At 38.8% G+C, this 23,011-nt stretch overlaps 2 protein-coding genes across 3 annotated transcripts in view; one reads left to right on the top strand and one right to left on the bottom strand.

Moving 5' to 3' along the window:
* The window catches only part of LOC146458185 (uncharacterized), a 252,490-nt gene that overhangs the window by 158,364 nt on the left and 71,115 nt on the right, over nucleotides 1–23,011 (bottom strand). The gene's annotated exons all lie outside the window — the stretch shown is intronic.
* LOC146458188 (tether containing UBX domain for GLUT4-like) lies at nucleotides 1,419–20,571 on the top strand. Of its 2 annotated transcripts, none has more exons than XR_014858208.1 (20): nucleotides 1,419–1,527; nucleotides 1,828–1,883; nucleotides 2,705–2,805; nucleotides 4,392–4,515; nucleotides 6,426–6,501; nucleotides 7,326–7,399; nucleotides 8,562–8,638; nucleotides 9,483–9,722; nucleotides 11,128–11,192; nucleotides 11,895–11,938; nucleotides 13,410–13,507; nucleotides 13,849–13,924; nucleotides 15,137–15,218; nucleotides 16,664–16,730; nucleotides 16,849–16,911; nucleotides 17,007–17,087; nucleotides 17,849–17,900; nucleotides 17,986–18,061; nucleotides 18,528–18,730; nucleotides 19,884–20,571. XR_014858208.1 is itself a non-coding variant. In XM_085090663.1 (20 exons), exons 1-20 carry the CDS (start codon nucleotides 1,441–1,443, stop codon nucleotides 19,889–19,891), a joined length of 1,722 nt encoding a protein of 573 aa, XP_084946789.1. In that variant the 5' UTR covers nucleotides 1,419–1,440; the 3' UTR covers nucleotides 19,892–20,571. The 2 variants fall into 2 exon arrangements, 1 of the variants encoding a protein (XP_084946789.1); XM_085090663.1 differs by having other exon boundaries at nucleotides 17,007–17,059.

Below are 23,011 nucleotides of genomic sequence, written 5' to 3'. Positions count from 1 at the left end.
TTTGCTTATTTTAAACTTTTCATATAGTAGAAGTAATCTTTCCGGAGAGAAGTTTATCTCTCAATTCGAAGCACGAGGAAACAAATGAAATTAATTGAGTGTTTATAAAATAGTCTGTTGAGTTCATTATATGCGATAATAAAATTTCTTTTACTAATAGTCGTGTAAATGGAAGGCTAGGTTCTATTTTAGAAAAGAACATATCTCTTAAAGAAGAGTAACTTGGGCAATCTAATAAAAAATGAATTTCGTCTTCAATGGTTTTACGGTTGCAAACATTACACACCCTTTCATTACGGGGTATGTTGTCGTATCTTCCTGTTTCTATCTAAAGCTTGTGGCTGCTTATTCTTAGTTTCACTAATGCTTTCCTAGAAGCGTTTTTCCTTGTGAGATCTAGGTAAGCAGAGGGGCCAAAAGTTTTTTTGATTGTGTAATAAAAGCTGAGTTTTTGTGAGTGTTGAAGGGTTTGGTGCCAATAAGAGATATATTTCTTTTTCATAAGATCTATATATTGTTTGATGTTATTTTCATTCAATGTGTAATAATTAAAGTTGGGGAAATTATAGTATTCACTCATCTTCATGAGACTGGAGTAAAAGCTAGTTTGACCGCTATGATGAAGGTCAACAGATATTCTTAGGGATTGTTTTGCTATAGAATGTTCATCCTTTCCTTGGAGGTAGTGCACGTAATTAAGTATCTTTTTATTCATGTCAACGATTAGAGGAAATCTGCCATCTGCACTTGATCTGCACTAGGATCTCCATCTGCACTAGGATCGGATTGGAATTTAGTCACCCAGTTGTCCAAGAGGACTGGATATACAGGTCGAGCAACCGCGAGGCAAGACTGCAACTCGAATAACAGAAGTAAGAAGTGAGCTCGTTATATGTGCTGAATCACCTGTGTCGATTTGATACTAAATCAAAATCTACAATGTGCTGAAAGGCTCTCATGATACCCGACGCTAAACGTTACGTCCGTCACAATGTCGATTTTTACCAACAAATCCAAACTGATTTATGCTCAGTTATTTGATTCTGTTGTACGGTACTGATGCCCTTCTATGCGGGGCTTTTAACAGTGTAGTTGGACCCGGGGACGGGGGAATTAGCGGTGTTTTAACACCAGGCCCCGCTATGTCCCGCGGGTCGGGGTGCCGGGGTTTAATTGACTGATTCATTATGACAGTATGGTAATTCTACTAAGTAGACTGTAGGGCCTTAACAAGAGAACTTCTGCCTCTATCACACGGGCAATCTTCAATTTAGCACAGGAGAGGACAGGATATGAAAGCAGTTCTTGATAAATTGTATGACTTGAAAGACACTAAAAAATTAATTTTGCATACAAAGCTTTTCGATTTCGCGCGCGTTTGGCGGGAACTTACAGGAGACTGGTGACCAGTCGAAAAAAGCTGAATCACAAATATCCAAGATGGCGGCCTGCAAGAGTGTTGTTGTATTTTGTCCAAATGCACGCCGCCAAACCGTCAAAGTTAATCCAACAACCACAATTCTTCAGGTATTTCTATGTTTATATGCTTGTGCTTTTTTTGCTTCTTAAATAATGCAAAGATGTGTCGAAGATCGAATTAAATGTGGAATCGGTGTACGAAATTTCGTGCCAGGAAACCTTTGAAATGAAAGTTGCATTTTCAGCTGCCTATAAGACAGAACTTCTCGATATATCAACAACGAAATGAAATGGGAAAATGCATCGTCCTTTTTACCCATATTTACATTATTAAAAACCGGTACGTTGTCGATGTAAAATTGTTGCTACCCTAGCTAACATTGCTTTTTTTATTATTATTTTGTTTAGGTGCTCGAGGAAGTGTGTAAGAAACAGGGTCTTTCATCAGAGCAGTATGCTTTACAGTTAGTACACTTATGTATCATCTAATTCAAGAATCCTCATAATTTAAAGATTATCATCATTCATTCAAAGGGGTTTATATGTTAAGGTCATTCCCCTGAAATAAAAGCCAACATAACATTGCTCATTTTCGTCAAGTTATTAATCTAAATATGTTTGCTCCAAAATTGAAATAACAAGAGGGGATCACCATGCTAGTTCTTTAGAAACGAAAAATTTAAATATGGTAAAAATGTTTAGGCAATTTTGAACAAAAAGGCCTATAATAGAGCATTTGTCAAAAAACAGGAATAATTTTCTGAAGAATTTTTCACCGTGCATAAATTATTTTCAATGTGAAATCTGTTTGAAAACTCTTCCTGACCAGTACTACCAAGATATTCAACAAAATGATCTAGTTTGTTACGTCTGAAGGTATGCCAAAATGTCCATTGGCTAGATTTTGATCATTCTAGATATAGGATTTTCCTTAAATTTTCTCAGTAGTTAGCAAATGATATTGTGGTTAGAAATCTGAAAAGAGAAAATGTGATCACCGGGTTAGTTTAGCAGATATTTCACGAAGCAGTGGTTAATCGAGCTTCAAAACTGGTTTCTCCGGAGAGGGACTGGGGCGAGTCTTAAAAAAACACCTTAATTTCCAGGCAAAATGCAAATTAAGAATTTTGTTGTTAGATGCAAGTTAAATTGAGTAATTATCAGTAGTTAGCTACAAAATGAACTTAACATTTTTATTTTGCCATTGTACGCAGTAGAGTTATGTCCTGCAAAACAGAGGAATGACCTTAAATAACTGCTGCTCTCCTCACTTTGTCCTCACTAGAAACCAAAGAAAGATTCTTGATGACACATTACCTATCAGATATTCTGGGTTGTCCAACAATGCACATTTGGAGATGGTGAACAGCCCAAAATCAAAGAAAGGTTAGTTGTGTAATATCTTGTACTCAGAAGGGAGTTCGGGAGAATTCGTCAGCTTGTATGAACCCAAAAGGCAGGAAAGACTCACCGGTATGGTCGTAATATTTATGCAGAGAGTTCAAAGGACACAACTAATACTAAGCACGCTTTATTCAATATATCGCAAACTTCACGAGCACACAGAATGTATAATTACGGTAATAGAGCGTGTGCGGGAACACCGGAAGATCGAAAACTGGAGGTAATATATCAAACATGAGAAAGAGTGTTTCATCAGATATCAAAACGCTGAGAAGTAGGTTAAAAAAACGAGGTGCAGCCAAGTTTTTTTTAATGTCAAGGTGTTTGGATATCTTAAGATGAAACACGCTTTTGAGTGTTTGGTATGGCTTCTCAAATGATCAATAATTCTTGGAGAAATTCAAGGCTAAAGTTGGCAAAATTTTATGGTAATTAGGATCACATATCCAAACCACAGCCACAGTAGTGATTTCCTTTGTTTTTCTTGTTGAATTATTAATGAGTTTGAGAAGCTATGACAAGTATATATATAATTCTCTCAAAATCCTCATGGTTTGAATGATAGATCAGAGAATTATCTCTGCAGTGTATGTTAAAATGCTAAACTAAACCCATGAATTTCCCACTGAACGTTAGCCCCAGTAAGGAAATGGGGCACCACACGAGGGAAAGAAAAAAATCTTGAAATTACCTTTATGGTTTGTATTGATCAATATCATATAAGCTAATTCAAAGGTTGGCATATACAAGGAGACTTGTCCCCCAGAATAACAAGTCAGCTGTAACAAGGCCCTTGATGTGAACTTAAATTTAATGGAAAACTTGTTGGAACTTAAAAAATTAATAAAATAAAAATGACTTTTTTTAAGTGTCAAAGTATTTAGCGCTGTAGTGTAATTGGAGTCACTATAAAGCAATGAAATAAATATGCAAACTGAACATAAAATATGTTAAAAATCAGTTGGCTATTTACAAAGCGTGGCCTTGGATTGGGACTTGAACCTGGGGCCTCCAGATTACACTTCCGGCGCCCCTAACCATTAGGCTGCCTGCCTCACCATCTCTTCATATTGTGTTTTTTTCCTAGTGTGTACTGTTCGTGGGTCAAGACCCTACAGTTTTTCTGGGATCCAATATGGCTCCCTGATGGATATATGTTGTGGTTCAAACTTTTTTTAGTTTAAAAATTGTCAAACCAGTTTGATTTTTATTTCCCTTTCAGTCTCAGATTATGGTAATGAATACTGCACAAAGGAAAATAGAAATTAAACTGGGTTAAAAAACTTTAAACCAAAAAAAAGAAACATCTAAACCACAACAGATACCATATTTGATCCCAGAAAAAGTGAAGCCAAGATGAAAATCAAGCATGTGTCATGTGACAAAATACTCCATGATTCGTGGAATATTTTGCAGTGTGTCCCTGGGTATTCACTGTTGTCCATCATTTTGAATATGGCAAAGACCTTGGGAATGACAGTTGACACTTATCTCTGAGACAGCTACTTAATTAATAAATTATTAGAGTATGTGTTAAATGAGCAGGCTTTAATTTTTTAATGTCTCAGTACCAGTACAAGCCAACTCTACTGTGGGGTTACAACTGGAGTCAGGCGAAAGGCTTGTGAAAGAGTTTTCTTCATCTTCATCCTTGTGGGATGTTCTTTGTCATTGGGATTCTAATCAGGACAGGTGAGGAATCAGTCACTAATTTTGCTTTGCTACTTGCTACGCTAGCTGTTACCAGACGCTAATGACTGAATTAGACCTTTTCAAAGCAAATAAAATTAGTTGCAGCTGAACAAACGAAGGGTTTTATGAAATATTCAGCTCCTTATTTGCATTGTGCAGTTCCAGAAAATATCCATACTCCCCCCATGGAAGGGTTTTTTGTTTTGCACCCCCCATCCTCCCCAGGAAATTCCAGTTTAGCTTCATACTTTGCTTCTAAAATTTTGACTTTTAAGACCCCCCTCCCCCTAGGAGTTTCCGATGACCTTCCATGGGGTGGGTGTGGATTTTTTCTGGAACTACACATTGTTTGCTTGAGTATTGAAGAAAGTAAGGCAATAGGCTAATTCCTTGGTTTTAAGCCTTTTGCTCAAAACTAAATACAAGAATGGGTTGTTCCAGAAAAAATCCACACCTCCCCGATGGATGGGATTCTGGAAATTCTCGTGGGAGGGGGTATCAAAGACTCTGGAAATCCAGGCGGGAGGGGGGATTGAACTTAAGAAAGTCTTCTGCAGGGGTCATTTCGACCGACAGTTCACGCGATTTGAACGTTTAGTTCGGTGACACTTCAGCGCTCTCAGACCCTGAAAATAGTAGAAATATTTTGTTCACATATTTCTCACCTAAAATAAATGATAATCTAAGTTCCTTCGCAGGTCTTTTTATAGCAGAAAACGCAAACTACAAGATACTAAAGAACAGAACAAGCCGTCGTAACATTGTTGCAATGAAGAGTTTGAAACGCGTGACACATTTCTACTCGTACCAGACCCAGCGCGCCACCGTTGTGTAATTTCACGTTCTCGGTTGTTTGGTCCGCCATTGCATTCTTAGCATGGATTCTACTGCATCAGGCAGAAGAAAATTTACTTGTGCAAGCAAGGATGCAGAGCTATTAGCTGAAGAAGATAATTCCAAAGAATTTTGGTCCAAACATTCCCTCTTCGTCGAAAATACTCGAGAGGAACTTGTAGCCATCTGTACCTCAATAAAACTTTTGGAAACATAAGTTATTGCAAAAGCAACAGAAGGAGGAAGTTCTTGGACGGGTTCCTGCAACATATACAGTCAGTGTTAACCTCTCTGAGGTCCCATCATCTGTAGCACAGTACAACATGCAGCCAGTGCGTTTTCTGCATGCAGTTTTAAGATTCCATGGGTATTGTCCATACACATTGAAAGGATGAACTCGTTCGCTTTTTCGCATTGTTGCTCCTTTCTTTTTTTAGTTCCACGCGATAGAGTTTTTAATATTAGCCGAAACTTTAGAACTTAAAAAAGAACATCTTCTAGACGTGATTGTGCTTATTTTCTACTGAAAATAAATTAAATTTAAGCCTCATATATTTTTCCGGAAATCCAGGCGGGAGGGGGGGGGGGGTCTTTTGTTTTGGAAATCCAGACAGGAGGGGGGGTTAAAAAACGACCCCATCAGTCGGGGGGGGCGGGGTGTGGATTTTTTCTGGAATAACCCAATTTTAGTTTCATACATGATAATCAGTGAGTGTGCCAAAATAGAGCTTACCAGTATCTGGAAACATTTGGCTTCTAGGGTAAACTAATCATGTACAGTAGCACATATGTTGCATAAACCTTTCCGTGTTGTACTGTTATATGCCCCACTGCACACACGGGCAAGTTGATCTGTACACATTTTAGGATGAGTTTCAGTCTTGTTCTTTGTACAGTTTGTGCACTCTAGCTTCATTTCAGTCTACAGTTTTTTTTAATTTAATTAGTTTAATTTAATTACTTTTACTGTTTTTTCTTTATGCCAAACAAGTGTGTGTCTGTGTTATCAGTTTGTAGAACTTTGCCATTAGATATTTTGGGTATTTTACATGTATGTTTTCATTTTCATTTCTTAGTACTCACCAAGGAAAAATCTTAAATCCTTCTCCTGAAGAGAATAAGAGTCCAGTGTGCATTTATATGACACAAGAGGTAATCTTTGTTATGTTTTAATATTTATGCACAGTGTTCAGAAGAGTTCTATTTACTTGTATATGAAACTGTTCTCCTAGAATGCCTTCAGGAGCATCTTATTAACCTCAAAACCCTTTGAATGCCACCTCGTGGGTCGTTTTTACTTGCATTTAAACTCATCAACAAGATGAGCTTGGGAGCTAGTGCCTTAAAGGTGGAGGGGCCTACACCTACCTATCCAGGGGTGGGAGGAGTGGGAGCAAAAACCAGCAGATATCACAGGCCATGAATAGCAATGATCCGCAAAGATCAGCAAAGCAAAGCAAAGCTGAGCTGAGATATGCAATCATATGAAGCCCCTGCAGACTCAGGGGCCACCCTGCACAAGCCTGCCTGCCTGAGGCTCAACTGCTGACCCGCTAGCATTGTCTCGAGGTTAATCTTGCCTAAATTATAATTTAGCCATATTTAATACCACAGACCAAATGGCTTATCTTACAGTGAAGAATACTTATTTTTCAAGACAAATTTCTTTTATGTACTAAACTGAACAAAACTCAAGTGAAGCATTCGTGGCCATAAATGAAAGAAATCAGTTAAGTGTTGGTACCTTGGTAGTCCACTTGGTTACCTACTGTTGGTATGTCACTTGTACTTTAAAGGACAGTAATAAGCTTATTTCTTGTTTATTTAGAATTTTGCTGGTAAACTAAATGCTCAACTACCACCAGTAATTACTGTAGTATACAAAGCTAAAGCACAATTAGCTTACATATTACACATAGTACATATTAAAAGTGTCCTTTTGTTCAAGTTGTGTCTGTGCACTCTCTTTTACACAGATTAAAGGAGAAACGTCTTTGCGAGATGCAACTTTACACTCATTAGGATTAACTGGTAAAAGAGCTGTCATAAGGTATACAGTAATTCTTAAATCCTTTGGTGACAGATCTTTTAGTGTAGCTGCACCTAAATTCAACTAGAAGCAAAGTTCAGGTTAATCCAGGATTAGTTTAATTGAGCTTTGAACAACTGGGCCCTAAGCTCTCATTACAAAATAAAATGATTAACAATTGGACATGAGACAAGTATAAATACATCAAAATTAGTTAGTTAGGGAAAAAATTATCCACAAAAGCCTTGTTGTTTAAAAATGTACACAAAAAGGCCTGTTGTTGTAAGAAGTCACATGATCCACCTCCCCTAAGACAATACACAATTTTAGGTGTGAAAATATCCCAAGTTTCATTTCAAGAAAAACAAGGGGTGCTTACCATTTACCTGGAAATCCCGGAAATTCCAGTTGGAAAATCAACTGGTACGCATCATTCCATTTGGAGTACTTTTGAAATTATGGGCTTCTGGTCAAAGTGATGCATTTTTATTACTCCTTTTGGGATTTACAGCTGATGTTTATACATTTCGCATGTTATCCATCTTCTGTTGAGATAAGCTAAATTGTTTCGTATTTATGCCGGAAATTTCCATCCGGGTGGTTTGCATTAATGGTAAGCACCCCTGGTTACATGACCTAAATGTAAGTGGCTTATTGTGCTGCCAACTCGAGGTCTTCTTAACTTGAACGAAACAAGGTTTTTTTTTTTTGCAAAGGGAGTCTTGCCTGCAAAATGATAGAGCAGTGCTTGTCAAATGAAAGTAAACCAGTGTAAATTTTAATTTGTTGAAAAACTGCACATGGATCTGCTCTATAAGGGAAGTTGTCAAAACTGTTATACTCGAACAGGACCCACCAAACCCCAAAATAGATGGTGGTCTCTGCCTGCACCCCCTTCCTCAACCTCAAAAGATGGTGTCTTTATTGCATAGCCACCCCTCTATCCAGCAGTAAAAAATAACATGATGATATTCAAACTTCACTTTTCTTGTTTATCTAACAATGCTGACTCTTGCATCAGTGCTGAATATTTTCGGTGTCAACTCAAATTTTAAAGCCAATAAAATTTTGTTTGTAATAGATGGTGTCTTTCAGAACCCCCCTACCCCGGACTTGGTGGGTCCTCTTCGAACAAACTTGTTTTGACCAGTTCCCTAATATCATTTTTTTTGTCATTGTGCAGGCTACTACACAGACAGTTAGAGGAGCAAGTTGAGACAGCACAGAAAACAGATATTCCAACAAAAGAAGAGTTTAAAGGTATTTGAACTCATAAGATTCCTTGCTTTCTTGTTCATGACATGTACTGTGCTTCATAAAGAGGTTGTGGAGGGCATTCTTGTTAGTCGTTATTTCCACTGAGCGGTATAAATCATTATTAGGACACCTGGTTTGTAATAAAACAAAATAATGCTTCTAAAGCAGGATGTCCAGACTTGCTTACAAAATAGAGTTCCATTGTTGAAACAAAATGGAATTTCCTGATAAAATACCCTAAATGGACCTGCAGTAATTGGCTCCACACTGTTGTAGTCACCCTGCAGACTTTACTTATCTATCATGTAGCTATAAACAGCTTTTTGGCGTTTTTAGGGTTTTGGTATGCTAAGAATAATGAGTAAATGCACCAGTCGCAATCTTTTTCAGTACAATGGGTTCTGAAGGCTACCTGTTCTATATTTGGCTAACTCCTAAGTTTGCAAAAGAGTTTCCTAGTTAGTAAAGTGATGTTGTTTCAAAGAATAGTTACAAAGGAGTTGATTTCAGTGGCAACACTGTGGAATGGATCTATGTAAGTGAATAATAATTATTTTGGAATAAATGTGATGGAATATTTTAAGCCTGGTGAATAAATGACAATGATGTATTATTCAGTAAGTATTCTAGCAGTATGCGGGATGTTTGTCCCATGAACCTAGTTTAATGGCCTTAGCTCCCACGAGTCTCCTGTGGCTCAGTGGTAGAGCATCCGAACTAGTAATCGGAAGGTCTTAGGTTCGACTCCTGATAGGAGCACTCAGATTTTTTTTGCGAGTATGCTTGTGTCACTTACCAAATAATACGTCCTTCTCAATAATTATTTTGTTTGTTCCTTTGTTAAAAGAGAAAGGAAAGCCAGCACTTAGCAGTAGTTCACCTACAGTTCCTTTAGTGAAGGACAAGGATTCCGACAGTACATCAGAACACAGGGCTGTAAACAAACCTGTTGTTGCGTCCGCAACATCATCATCATCATCTTCTGAAAGCACAAGTCAAGGAATATCAACTGAAACACAGCGAGATGTTAGGATGGATGATCATGCATCAAAGATGAGGTCTAAAGATTCACAGACCAGTTTACAAGGTAAAGGCACCATCCTCGTTTTAACCCTTTAAGGACGGTGCCTAGTTTTGTTACTGCGCATACGTTCTACGCATCTCAAGATACTCGGGCTTCCTATGGGTATTGCTTACTAATACAGGGATGTTTTTGCGCGGTTCAAAACTATGCGGAGAAAGCAGAAGTAAGCAAATGCTCTTGGTATTCAAAAAGGAAATTGGGGGTAACCATGCATTTTTCAGGGATAATAAAGCTTCAATTTGAAAAAAAAAACCCATACATTCCTTTATAGTTTACAGCTTTTTAGTCTTATTTTTGCTTAATTATCTCTAAAAAAACGCGTGGTTACCCCCAATTTCCTTTTTTGATTCCAATAGCCCTTGCCAAGGTCTGCTTTTCGCGCATAGTAATAAACCGCGCAAAAATACTTCTGCATAAGTAGGCACCGTCCTTAAGCCCCAAATACTAACCAGCATCAAATTTCTCATTACAGTGTCACTTCTTGATCCAACATACAGGTGATGAGAATTAAGAAAACGATCAGCAAGGATAAATTGAAGTGTTTGGTGGAAATGGGCGCAAGTGACGATTTGGCCTTGGAAGCAAAATTTCTCTAATTTCTCTCGAATTTGGCAAGCATACAGATTGGTTATTGTGTCACAAACGTAGATTTTCATATTTACGTTGTGATTTAAGGGCTCAAATTCGCCCAACAAGCGTATGACTTTAGCCTAAAAACTGAACCAGCCGTTAGCTGATGCTTGAAATGGCTTGAAATACTTTCTTTTAAAGCTAAATGAGAGTTCTAACGTGACAACTAATCTGTAGGCCAAACAGAGCTTTCTTTGGAGAAATTTGAAACCTAAAAGTCAAATTGTCACTTGTGCCTGTGTTCAGCTGCATGGGCGCTTCAATTGTCTTGATGCTCAAACACATTCTCCCAACTAGGAGCATAAGAAATGTGTGGACAACAGTCAGGAGAATATATATGTTGATGTAGGCTTTGCTTGGTTTTTGTGAACTGTATGTTCACAAAGATAAGCTGTTGGGAAGTCATGGAATTTGCACAATTTGATCAAATATTCGTGAAGCAAAGTAATTTAGATCACTGTTGATGCTTGGAAATTATGTGCTCTTCGTGTAATCATGGCCTCCCAAAGAAGAGTCAAAATTAGAAAAACTTAATTTTGTGTCGCAGTTAATGAGTAAACCTTGGTGTTGTTGATCATAAAATGAAAATAGACAATGTGCGAATTTTGTCACGTGACTCACACCATCTCAAGTCACGTGACAAAAATTAACGTCTCGCTACTTGAAGCTACTTGACAAAGATTCCGTGAAGGAGTCGAAAGCTTGAACACACGCTTAAATTTAGTTTTGGATATTGAAAGCTAATTTTGTTTTTTAATATGCGAATTATTTTTCACAGAAGGAGTAAAGGAGCCCAAGAGAGCAAGGATAAGTCCGCCTAAGCCTCCGTTTGCAAATTTCAGGGTAAATAGTATAGCTTAAATTTGAATAAATGAAAGTAAATATATGAAACATATATTTTCAACTGCGGATAAAAGTCAAATAGAACAAAGATCTTCGCAGTTAGTTCGAGGATCTTTCTTCTATTTGATCTTTCATCCGCAGTTCAAAATATATGTTTCATATATTTACATTTGTTTATTCAGCCTTCACGGGTATATTACGAACTCACAATATGACCAGCTCCAGTTGGCTTGATAGCTCAGTTGGTAGAGCACTGCACCGGCATCGCAGAGGTCATGGGTTCGAATCCCGTTCACGCCTGAATTTTTTTTCAAGCTTTCTTTTCACAACTGCTTAAGTTTCGTACTAACTGCGAGGATCTTTCTTCTATCATGGGAGTGAATACAAGACTATTAAATGGAAAGTAGTGAAACTATGAATCATGACCATATTCAGCACAGATATAGGGAAGGACATTTAACGCTCGCTACACCCATGTAACTGTGAATTCGTCAAGACTTGCTGCTCATCAGTCATAAAAGATGGTACATGGTCTGCTGTAGGCTAGATGTGGTCCCTGGTGGAACAATCATTAGTTACAGTAGCAGAGTGACAAATGAGGTTTATGGTTTTAAAGAGATGAAGTTTGTTAGCCAGTTAATTGCCGTCATAGTTGTAAATATTGATGTATTAATGTTGAATCTGTTTTTCTGAAATTATTAGTTCCCAGAAGAGACAGCAGGCATGGATTTATTCCAGAGAGAACGGTGAGTGTCTACCAGTCAGAAGGTTTCTGTGAAAGACTCCCCCCCCTCCCCCTCATACACAAGCCTATAAATGTTTTGTTGGACCACATCACGACAAGAACCTTTCGCAATTTTTCTGTTCCTCCTTTGTTTCATTCTGAGCATTCAACAATCCTATTCATATTTTCGTTCACTCGGTGTTTTCACACAAAAAACAACTGTGGAAAAGAGAAACCGCGAAACTAGCCATCCCGTGTTGACGTCACAACCCTACTATCCGCCCCCCCCCCCCCCCCCCTTCTTGTGCGTATTGTACCAACCGGAAGTGAAATTTGACGCTTGTCTACGCCTGAAACGCCTCAAATTTTTTCGATTTCCATACGAGAACAACTTGTTTTGATTGAGCAAATGAAGAAAATTCTGCCCCATGGACTTTAAGAAGCATGTTTGCAGATCACTGTCAGTATATGATGTTTCACGCTCACTGCTGCGTCATTCTGATGCCATGGATTGGTGGTTAGCACATACGAGTCAAATACCAGAGACGGTCAGCACTTTGACCAAAAGGACCTCTTTCCGTTTATTTATTTTTTTTAATGACAGCGTTCACACTCCCTCTGTGACTCTCGTATTTGTGGCTCCTCCACTCAAGCTTTGAATGTGTGAAACCCGCGGGACAATCCTCGGAAAGGAAAGGACCTGGAATAGAGAACTGAACATTTTGAATCAATCAAAAGCACCAAATCAAATGTAAAATGCTTTGTTTATAGTGGAAATGCACTTAGCTACCCAAAGCTAGTTTACAGGCATTCCACTCAGAAATAACGGGAAACAAATATTATTAATCAAATGGAAAATGACATGTTAAAAACTCCAGCTGGCAGGAGGCAAACCAGCTGGCTATTTACAAGCGTGGCCGAGGCGGGACTTGAACCCGGGACCTCCGGATTTCAAGGGGAGCAGGGTTGGCGCAGTGTTTGAGCACTCGCCTTCCACCTATGTGGCCCGGGTTCGATTCCCGGACTCGGCGTCATAAGTGGGCTGAGTTTGTTGGTTCTCTACTCTGCTCCGAGAGGTTTTTCTCCGGGTACTCCGGTTTTCCCCTCTCCTCAAAAACCAAGATTTGATTTGATTTGATTTGATTTGTAATTAGCTTTCTTGGATTGTAAAGCGCCTTTGATCATTTAGATGTTAAAGGGCGCTATATAAGTATTAAAATTTAAAATTTATTTAATTTAAAATTTTAAATTTAAGTCCGGCGCCCTTACCACTGGACCACACCACCTCCCCCTTTCTATAAAATCCATCCCCATTTTCAGCGTTTGAAAAGTACTGACAGCCTTGCAGGCTAACTACACTCTAATTTTGTTACCAATGTCTTTCTTCTTTGACAACACTCGATTTTGGGTTGTGGGTTGAACTTGCAGTGAATGTCACAGTTTTTAACTCGCCACAAAGCCAATCTGTCGTCGTTTTGCCCTCTCTTTTTCAGGGCGGATTCATCGCGTAGAGAATTCCTGGCTACATCATGCGACAGGCAACCTGTGGTGTTTAATGAGGAAGACCCATCTTCTCCTAAGCCTAATGAAGGTTTGTTGAAGTAAATTAATCAGTACAGTGTTAGGTAAGGTAACGAGGTGAGGATTTTGCACTTTGTTTTGTCTTTTTGAAGCGTAATAAACTTGTTAGTCTTTGTTTTGTTTTTCTCTAAATATGTCCTCGCTTACTGAAAATGTTGGGGAAATAATAAGCGCCCACCCTCATGGGCCCAAAATTAAATAAGCGCCCAGGGCGGTTAATCGAATAAATACGGCATAAAGATCTCTTGTTCTGTCACGATACAGAAGAATTGAGGGCTGTCAGTTGTGCGCCATATTCCCTGTCTCGGCAATAAGTATCAAATGCTAAGGGGAGTGCGTTTAATTCTCTAGGTGAACTTCCAGATTCATTCTTTGAGGTGACAGTGGACGACCTACGTGTTATGTTAAGAGACTTGAAGAATGAAAGGTACAGGTGAAATATAACTAGCGAATTTGAGCAAAGACATTCTTCACGCACGACGACTGGAAGTTGAATTGTGATGTCTTCGTGTCTGTAATTGGGGGCCATCGGACACCAAAACAGGACTTTTCTGTTCTTGACCCAAAGCACAAACAAGCCAGTGAATTGACAGTGACTTCTGGTTCCTCCTAATACAGAAGTGTTTTTGCACAGTTTATGACTACAAGGACAAAGTAGACTTTTCCAGCGCATTTTTGAGAGATAATTCAGCAACAATAATTCTAAAAAGCCTCAAAGTTCATATGTCTGGTTTTTTTTTTTCCAAATTGAAGGTTAATTATCTCTGAAAAATGCGTGGTTACTCCCAATTTTCCTTTTGGATTTCAATACCCCTTACTATGATCTTCTTTTTCCGCGCAGTCAAAACCACAAAAAAAAAAAAACTTTGAATTAGTAGGCACCGTCCTTAAGAAATCATATATAGTAGGGAGCTTAAGTGCAGACGTTTGTGAACCACGGACGGCAATCGGAAGTCGAATGTTTCCTTGTTTGGCGTGGGTTTGCTCCTTACCACGGACAGGAAAAGCTCTTGTTGATGACTGTGGCTTGACGTTACAAACGCAATGGCGTGAAAACGCTTCGAAAAGCGAAAAATTTAATTTCCGGTTGCTGTCCGTGGATCAAAAACGTCTGTGCTTAAGTTCCCTGGTTTCTCGAACCAGCCTGAGATGCGCAGAACATATGCGCAGTACCAAAAGGAGGCACTATCCTTAAGTTCCATAATCAGAATATACATTGTGTATTCATAATAAGGATCGCATAAGTGAAAGAAAATTCGTAATCTGATTGGCTGACGAAGGGAGGGTATTTAGCGTGGAATTGTATGGCGTGAAGGTGAGGGTAAGGTTTTAGGGTAACCGTAACCCTAACCCTGCATCGCTGGTTATTGGTGTTATAAACGGAGAACCTTTACAAACTCAGTTATCTTGGAGTAGTTGATAGGAATAACGGAAGTAAAGGTCTACACGTTGGTTAGAGGGAAAGGAAGTGTATCTCTGGGTCGAGTGGGAAGGTTTGTCTGGTAGACGAAAATGCGTTTTAGTACACGAAAATGCGTTTTGAAATGAAATTACATGCTATTGTGGTTTGTTGAGTGTTTCTAATTGAGTCAGTTATTTATAATATCTCTTCCTTTGCTATTTTTCTTTTAAATAATAGAAATCAAGCAGACAGCGCTCCTCTAATGACACGAGCCATGCGTGAAATACGAGAAGAGGCAGAAATGTATAAACACGACAGGGTAGGTTCATTTATATGATAGCTAGATTTCATTGGTGTAATGAGATCAATGATCATAAGTCCTTACCATTTATGCAGGAAAAACTGAAGATAAATGCTCATGGGAAAATCATTTGATACGTGTACGACGCTTTCGTTTTGAAAGTTTCAGGAACCCTTAAGCTACCGGCTCACTGAAAAACGCTTCTGCACAATTTAGTCTTTTACAGTTAAAAAGGAAGCATTTCGTAGCGATAGGTTAGGTTGATTGGACAAACATCCTGCATACTTCTAGAACTGGAATGTCATGTATGACTCAGTGGTAGAGCATCCGAACTAGTAATCGGAAGGTCTTAGGTTCCACTCCGAGTATGCCTGCGTCACTTACTGAATAATACATCATTCTCATTTATTCACCAGGCTGAACATATTCCATCACATTTATTCCATTGCGCATATGCCACACATTGCATTCCAATCCTAGCAGTATGCAGGATGTTTGACCCATGAACCTAGTTTAATGGCCTTAGCTGACACTAGTCTCTTGTAGCTCAGTGGTAGAGCATCCGAAATAGTAATCGGAAGGTCTTAGGTTCGACTCCTGATAGGAGCACTCGGATTTTTTTTTTTTTTTAATTCTCATTTATTCACCGGGCTCAACGTTCTTATAAGGAAGTTTCTTTTAAAAAAAAAAGAGTGCATTAGAGTTAAATTATCTCAGCCTCAACGTTCTTATAAAAACGTTTCATTAGAGTTGCTGGAAAATTTAGATAACACATGCCTTGGGACAGATGGTCTGAATCAATAATAACAACAAGTTAACGTATTCTACAGGTCCCAGTTGTACAAAGACCGGATAAGCTAATCCTGGATTAACGATAACTTTGATTCCAGTTTAAATAGTTAACAGTAAAGAATTTTCAAAAAGTTTTGTCCCTCGGTTTTGACTTTGACTTTTCTTTAGACTTTAAAAATATTTTTAACGAGCGCGCTGAAAACCTAGGTTAACTTTTAATCGTGCATTAGCTTTAATCGGGTTTTGAACAACCGGGCCCTGGAATTCAGCGTTCAAACACTATGAATGGATTGGTGGCCCAGGGTTTGCCGGTTCATTCACACCAACATTAATAGTTATGAAATCTGAAGACTGATTGCTCTCCATGCCTGGAAAACACTTAAATTTAAGCGATCAAGAAAAGACGCAAAATTCATTTTGGAATGTTGACAATACTAATGGATACTAATTCGTGAGAGCAGATCGAACATAAAATAACGGCAACCGGACATTTTAACGAACAGTGAAAGTCGTACATGCGTGTTACCCTGTATTCTTTTACTAGAGAAAAGTTGCATTAGGGACAGTAACATTTTGATTCCAATTTTGGTTGGGAACCCATGTTTGTGCAGGTATTTAATAATGTCTCGGATTTGTCTCGTATTCTGAACAGTGCTTTTATCTATTAACAGGTGGTTGTGAGAATTAAGTTTCCTGACAGACTTATTTTACAAGCATTTTTCAGACCAATGGAGAAAGGTACGCGTGCGTCCTTTGTATGGTCAAGGCAATTTAAAATTGTTGGCCTAGTTTGTGGAAGATTTTCCGATTTTCTTGTCTATAAGGAAGTTTTAATAACGTTCGTTTGTACTTGTAGTTTCAGCCGTTGCATTATTTGTCAAGTCACACTTAGAAGACCCAAATGAAAAGTTCCATTTATGTAAGTACGGTAGTTCATTTTTTCTCTCGAGTATTATCATTTGTACGCCATACATTTTTTTGATTTCAACCTTTGCATTGTTTTTCTTCTCACAGACACAACGCCACCAAGAAAAATCCTTGACAAACCAAACGCAACTTTGTTTGAGGCAAGTGATCCGGATGTTTCTGTTCAAAGTAACTTTTCCCTCTCCGTTGTTTATACTAAATCCTTAGAATCTTTAGTTTGGGGAGACGTGGGCACTCCCTTATATGAATGTGCTGTCCCAAATGGCACAGTTTTTCTGACTTTGAGCCATTGTGGTCTGAGGTATACGGAAAAGATGGTGGCTGTACATTTTACCACTGTGACAATATCTTGCGAACCTAACACAGCCAATAGGCGCATAGAAATCCATATTTTTGACGAAATTCGTCCCTTTACTTACAACATTGTGTATGTTAGGTTTGAACTTTTTAGAACGTTTCTGTGCGCTTTAGGGATTTCGTATCAGTGCTAAGAATTATGGGTAAATGTACAATTCGCAATCTTTTTCCGAACGGTGGATGAAAGCTAAGATTCAGTACGAAGGCACTCATTTCTTCGTTAAACTATAATGTAATTTTTAAATAAAAGTTGTACGTTAACGTATATTTCCTTGTTTGTTACTTTTTACCTCAGATGAATCGGTCTATATAATATTGCAGCATACACGCTTTTTCTGTCTTAATGTAGCGACCCCTCCGTCACCGTAAAAGTAGAGATAGTAAAAGGTTCGCTAAATGCAATAGTAAAGAAGTTTATTAGAATGAAGACCTTAAGGTTTTTTCTTCTAGTATATACGTGTGGACTTTGCTTGTCACTTTTTATCCACGGGCTAAAAGTGAAATTGTCCGTAGCCCACTCTTAACAGGTCTAACTAACCAACATAATAAATTTACTTCGTTTTTTTCTTCAGAGCAAACTGTATCCTGCTTCAGTCATACACTTTGGATCTCAAGAAAAGCGAGGTGAGAAAATTGTGCTTAGCAGTGTGTTTCGTCAAGAGGCATTCTGTGTTTGTCACTTCTGAAATGCATTGTTTCTTTTTTTCAGAACACTTCCTCGCCAGCAGATATGTAGAGAATCCTTCAACAGTTTTAGATGCCGAAAAAGTTATTATAGATAATGGGTAAGGAGCCGAGGAGTAGAACTCTTAAAATTTTTATCGATTACTGTGTCACAGCGTTGAGTGTTCTAATCCTCAATTCAATTTTCATTGCATGAAGACAGTAATTATTTTTTGTTTTCTTTGAAGTTCGAGTGAATTGTTACTGCTTTTCAGAGGGACAAAATTGTGCGGCTTTTATGCCCGCTTTACGTAGATTATATTCACTGAACTTGCACTCCACTAACCTCAGCCAGATTTACCTGTCCTACCAGGATTACCAAGTGTTTTTGCTTTGTTTTTCAGTGTCTTGTACCAGGCTTACCAAGTGTTTTTGTTTTGTTTTTCAATACTATGCCAGTTCTGTTAACCATTTTGGCCAGACTTACCTATTGTTTTTGCTTTGTTTTTCAGTATTTTGTCCGTTCTTGTAGTCAGGTGACCTCCTGGATTGACCAGGCTTACCAAGTGTTTTTGTTTTGTTTTTCAGTGTTCTTTCAGTCCGCTCAAGTGCCAGACCAGATATTGGAGACTCTCTAGTCAGTTCATCAACTGTGGAGAGTAACCAAGTACCAGGGACCTCCTCGCATGGAGAGGAGACATCGTTTGGGGGGCAAAATCAGGCTGCCAGTAACAGGCCCCGTACTGGAGGAGCCGGTAAAGGACCTGTACCCAAGTGGTTCAAAGGGACAGGTGCGCACATTTTTAAATCAAACGTATACCTTTCAGTTATTTTACCATTTTTGTTGTTCTTACCGTTTTTGTCCAATCAGACCCTCGGTCTTAGTTGTCTTGAACCTGTGCAAAATTACGATTGGCAGCAGTAGCAGTTTACAGCTGCAGTTGCTGTTGTAGTTTTAGTTGTTGTTATTGCTGCTTTTCCTTAAATGGTTTGAATTACTTAAAGGGAGGGGTTCACATTTCAGCGTATGTGCATCAATCTAAATGCTTTTTTCTCTCTCATCAATTTTATGGCCTTAAAAATCCCACTCACATGTACGTCAGTAATCACATTCTATAGTTAGTCCAAGCAAAATGACTGATGACCAAAATTCACAGAAAATGCTAGTGGATTGTACTCATATTGCCGATATTGAATTTAGCGTTGACCCGTAGGATTTATTCCACGGTTGATGTGTTTACAGATTTTTGCATGCGAAGTAACGTAATCAGATGGAAACGTTACCACCCGAGTTACCTATTCCCTTTCTAATGGTTCATAAACAACGAATTAAATTAAACAGGCTTGGGTCATAGCGAGCAAAGGCGAAAAAGTATTTTTATTCATGGACATGCGCAGAACCGTGAACCCCTCCCTTTAAATTGGCGTTTGAGCCTGTGATACCGTGAGAGGAATTTCTTTATAAAATGGAAGAAATTATTCTTGAACAGTACAGAAATTTTGTCAGGACTTTCGCTGTTTATCTCAGTCTCTTGATGTGAAGTCTCGCTAACCCAATAAGGGAGGAAACTTCTGAATGCAAACCTAAAACGGACTTACAAGCCATCTTAGCGAAGTAGGCAACTGAAACGAAAGGAGGCTAGGACTAAACCAGAAATATTAGCATCTTTAGGCTTCTCTCATTCTTTTTTTCAGTGCGCTTTGTTTGCGCAAGAGGCTAGTTTTACTTTAAGGCCCGGTTCAGACGCCGTACTTCACATGAACTTAATTCATTGAATTCGATTCGGCTCATGTGAAGTACGGCGTCTGAACCGGACCGAAGTCGCTTCATGCTGCAGAAGCTAGAGTTAAAAACCCACCCTGATAAGCTATCTTGCTCACTCCGGCCGTTAGAAGACTTGCAAGATGATGTCTTGATTAAAGCTGAGTTTCTTTGTTTTGCAGGGAAATGATAGTTTAGTTGCTGTTTGAAGCATCATCACAGTCACTCATTGAACTCAGCGGAATTTACAGACACAGACATATGGGCAGAGACGTTGGTCAGTTAGAGTAAAATAACTCTACTGTGCCATCTAGGGGCACCATGAACTAAGGAACGCCATGATGAAATTTGAACTTACAGCACGACACACTAAAGTGCGACCACTTTAAATTATTTTGCACACTTCGAAATTGACGACCCTCTTCAGTTTCGGATTTAGCATTCTTTTATAGTCGCTGCTTTCGGGGAGTCGTTACTGTCTGGTATCAGAAACATTTTTGCCATATGCAAACTGAGTCAAATGAGAAAATCTACGCACATTTATTAATGAAAAGGTTATATAGTCGAAGGTGTAAAATTAGTAGCGGCTGATGTAGCCCTGGATAGTCTAATTCTGTGCTACACACTGTTTGTATGCGCATCTTTCTAGCTTTCGTAGCAGGTATTTACGAATACGAACATGGAATTTGTTCTTTATGATTGGTTAAAAAAATCTGATGTCAAATTTGCTTTGAGGTCATTGCTTCAAGGGTAACTACTTTCGGGATTTACTAACAATCGTCAAATTTCCGGAAATTTCCGTTTAAAGTCAGAGAGATCACCGGCCAAAATTTTGGAGAATGCCATCCTGAATTTTTGGGGTGCCTCCAGGCTTGGTTGCGAGGCTTAGGGGAATAAAACAAAAGAATAACAATAAGTGTATTGTCGTTTCTTTCAAGATGTAGTCACTTTGAGATGTAAATCGTAACGTTTCGACTGCTTCCTGCAAGTCTTCATCAGGCAATGAGGTCGACTGGCTACGCGGCACCATTTATATCACGATGGTCGACGGTGATTGGTACATTTCGATCCTCACTGTTCCTGCGAGAAGTTGCTCCCACAGCGGTCCGTTGTTGTACCACTCTCCTGTTGTGTTTCTTGATCGTGGGTATCCACGTTTCGGGAATTTCAATTCCGCTGTCCCTGTTGTTGTTGTTAGTGTAAAGTCTTATGTGGATAGCTTCCTTGACCCTACCGGTGTACCAGTGAGAGTCTCGATCAATAAACTTTACCTCGTTCCAAAGCGGATAATGGCCGGTCTCGTGGGCGTGCTCAGAAACGGCGGAGGTCTGGGTACGAGCGAGTCGTATACCCCTGTCGTGCTCTTTGATACCCTTCTGCATAGATCTCCGTGTTTCCCCAATGTAGATTTTGACTTAACTTCCCTTAACAGTCAATATTCTAGGTCGTTAGAAATTAGGTGTTAGTTTTTTTTATTAGAAAAGTCCGTTTCTATACCATGTTCTCCTTTGTCATACCATTTTATCTCTGCAGTTTCTTAACCAAGAAATTGATTTGTGAGCGCTTTTGTGCATAAAGTGTACATTAAGTCATTAAACGTTATATAAAATTTCGTTTTTATTGTTTGAACCTGTATTAAAGTGCCTATGAAGTAAAAACTAATTTATGTCTATTTGAAAGGCCCTTCAAAGAGGACAAGAATGGCGTTTTTGGTTTGAATATATCTTTCTCGTTCCGGAGATATTCAAGTTTTTTACGCGGGATGCCCTGGGGGAGACCGAGTCAAGGTTTCGGTCAATTGTTCCAAATGTCTGCAGCAAACGCGGCTCAATCAGAATCCGTTCTCTGCCCATGTATTTATAGGTCTTACTAGGGCCTAGAAAGGAGGCTTTTGTCATACGTGTAAATTGGATCTTTCAAATTGGCGGCCATGTTGTTTTCACGCTTCAAGACTCCAATATGCCGTTTTGAGAAAGAAAACAAACCTTTTTGAAGTGGTAAATCGCTCGAATAACATCTAAAAAGTGCTCGACAGTTTAAACGGTGCAAATTGGAGAGTTCAAGGAGACGAAATTACACTTTGAGGGACAGATTGAAGTAAAATCATCGCTGGCGCTGCAGTCAAACAGTGCAGGAGTTCGAGTCCCGGCCACTATAGACCTCTCTCATGAATGGAGGGCTTAACTGTTATTCTTTTGTAAGCATTTAAATTAGCCTTCCTGGCCTCGCTAGCATGTGTAAAAACAAAAGTATTTTCACTCAAAAGCGAGGTCAAGAAGGCTTATTTGCATGCACATAAAAGAATACTAATTATGCCCTCCATTATGAAAGAGGTCTATAAAGCAATGATGGAATAGTAAACGAGAGTCAGCTCTGTATCTGTGTGGCTCGGTCATTACCTTATCATAAAGAAATTTCCATTATGGCGTCAAATAGGGTAACGAAAGCCAGCTAAGGTCAGCAAAACAATATTACGCTATCTTTCTGACTAAAACTACTCAATTAGGTCAATCGGGCCGGAAATGTAACAGTAATGTACCTCATAAGACCCAAAAGTCTTGGCCCCAGTCTCTTTCTGCTATCAACCAAACATCTAGATAATGTAAGGAGAGGCAGACAGGCCTACGAAGTGCCCATATTACCCTACATCTCCTCGCTAGCTCATTGGGAATAAACGATGTCTGATTAAGACAAAAAGTGAGAATGTTAATCGAGCATGAAATAGACCCGAAAGGAAAAAAATCGTTGCCATGGTAACAACGCAGAGAGCGTTACTTTTGGGTCTTATTGATCTGCAAAAAGAAAAGGACAGGTATCGTATTATAGGAAGATCTCGCGACATTGTACAAAATCGGCATGAATGCGAGTGCATTTTGTTACCTAAGGTTACCAGTGATGTTTAAAACGGTCTCAAAATACAGTCAAGTCCAAGCAACAACCGTGGACGATAATCCTGCTGGTATACGTTGGATCAAATGTTGATCTGATCGGCTTAACAAATACAAATGATAAAAGAAGCAGAGACCGATACAACGTAGAATTACGGTTTAAAAGTTACTATATTTCTGCTGGCCAAACCAGCCTTCTTCAGGTACAATGAAAATTTACACTGGGACATACGCTTATATAGCTGACAAATATTTGCGCAATAGCGGAACTACGTTAAACTAAAATGATTGACAGTATAAAATATGAAGCAAATGAAATAATAATAACAAAAAATAAAAATAAAAAATACAGTTTGTGATCTGAGAACTTTCAAAGCATCACGAGTGAGCAGAGAACGTCTTCTTACTCGTAGCTTATACAA

This window comes from Pavona decussata, unplaced genomic scaffold (genome assembly GCF_977016875.1).
Source record: "Pavona decussata unplaced genomic scaffold, jaPavDecu1.1 SCAFFOLD_233, whole genome shotgun sequence".
Classification (NCBI taxonomy): domain Eukaryota; kingdom Metazoa; phylum Cnidaria; class Anthozoa; order Scleractinia; family Agariciidae; genus Pavona; species Pavona decussata.
Note: the sequence above shows the minus strand (reverse complement) of the source record. Positions and strands in the feature narration are given on the sequence as shown.

Excerpts from the sequence above, each read along its gene's own strand:
- LOC146458188 (XM_085090663.1), top strand. The coding sequence starts at position 1,441 with ATGGCGGCCTGCAAGAGTGTTGTTGTATTTTGTCCAAATGCACGCCGC. Across the intron at positions 6,502-7,325 it reads GCATTTATATGACACAAGAG|ATTAAAGGAGAAACGTCTTT; the intron begins GTAATCTTTGTT and ends TCTTTTACACAG. Across the intron at positions 13,925-15,136 it reads AGAGACTTGAAGAATGAAAG|AAATCAAGCAGACAGCGCTC; the intron begins GTACAGGTGAAA and ends TTTAAATAATAG.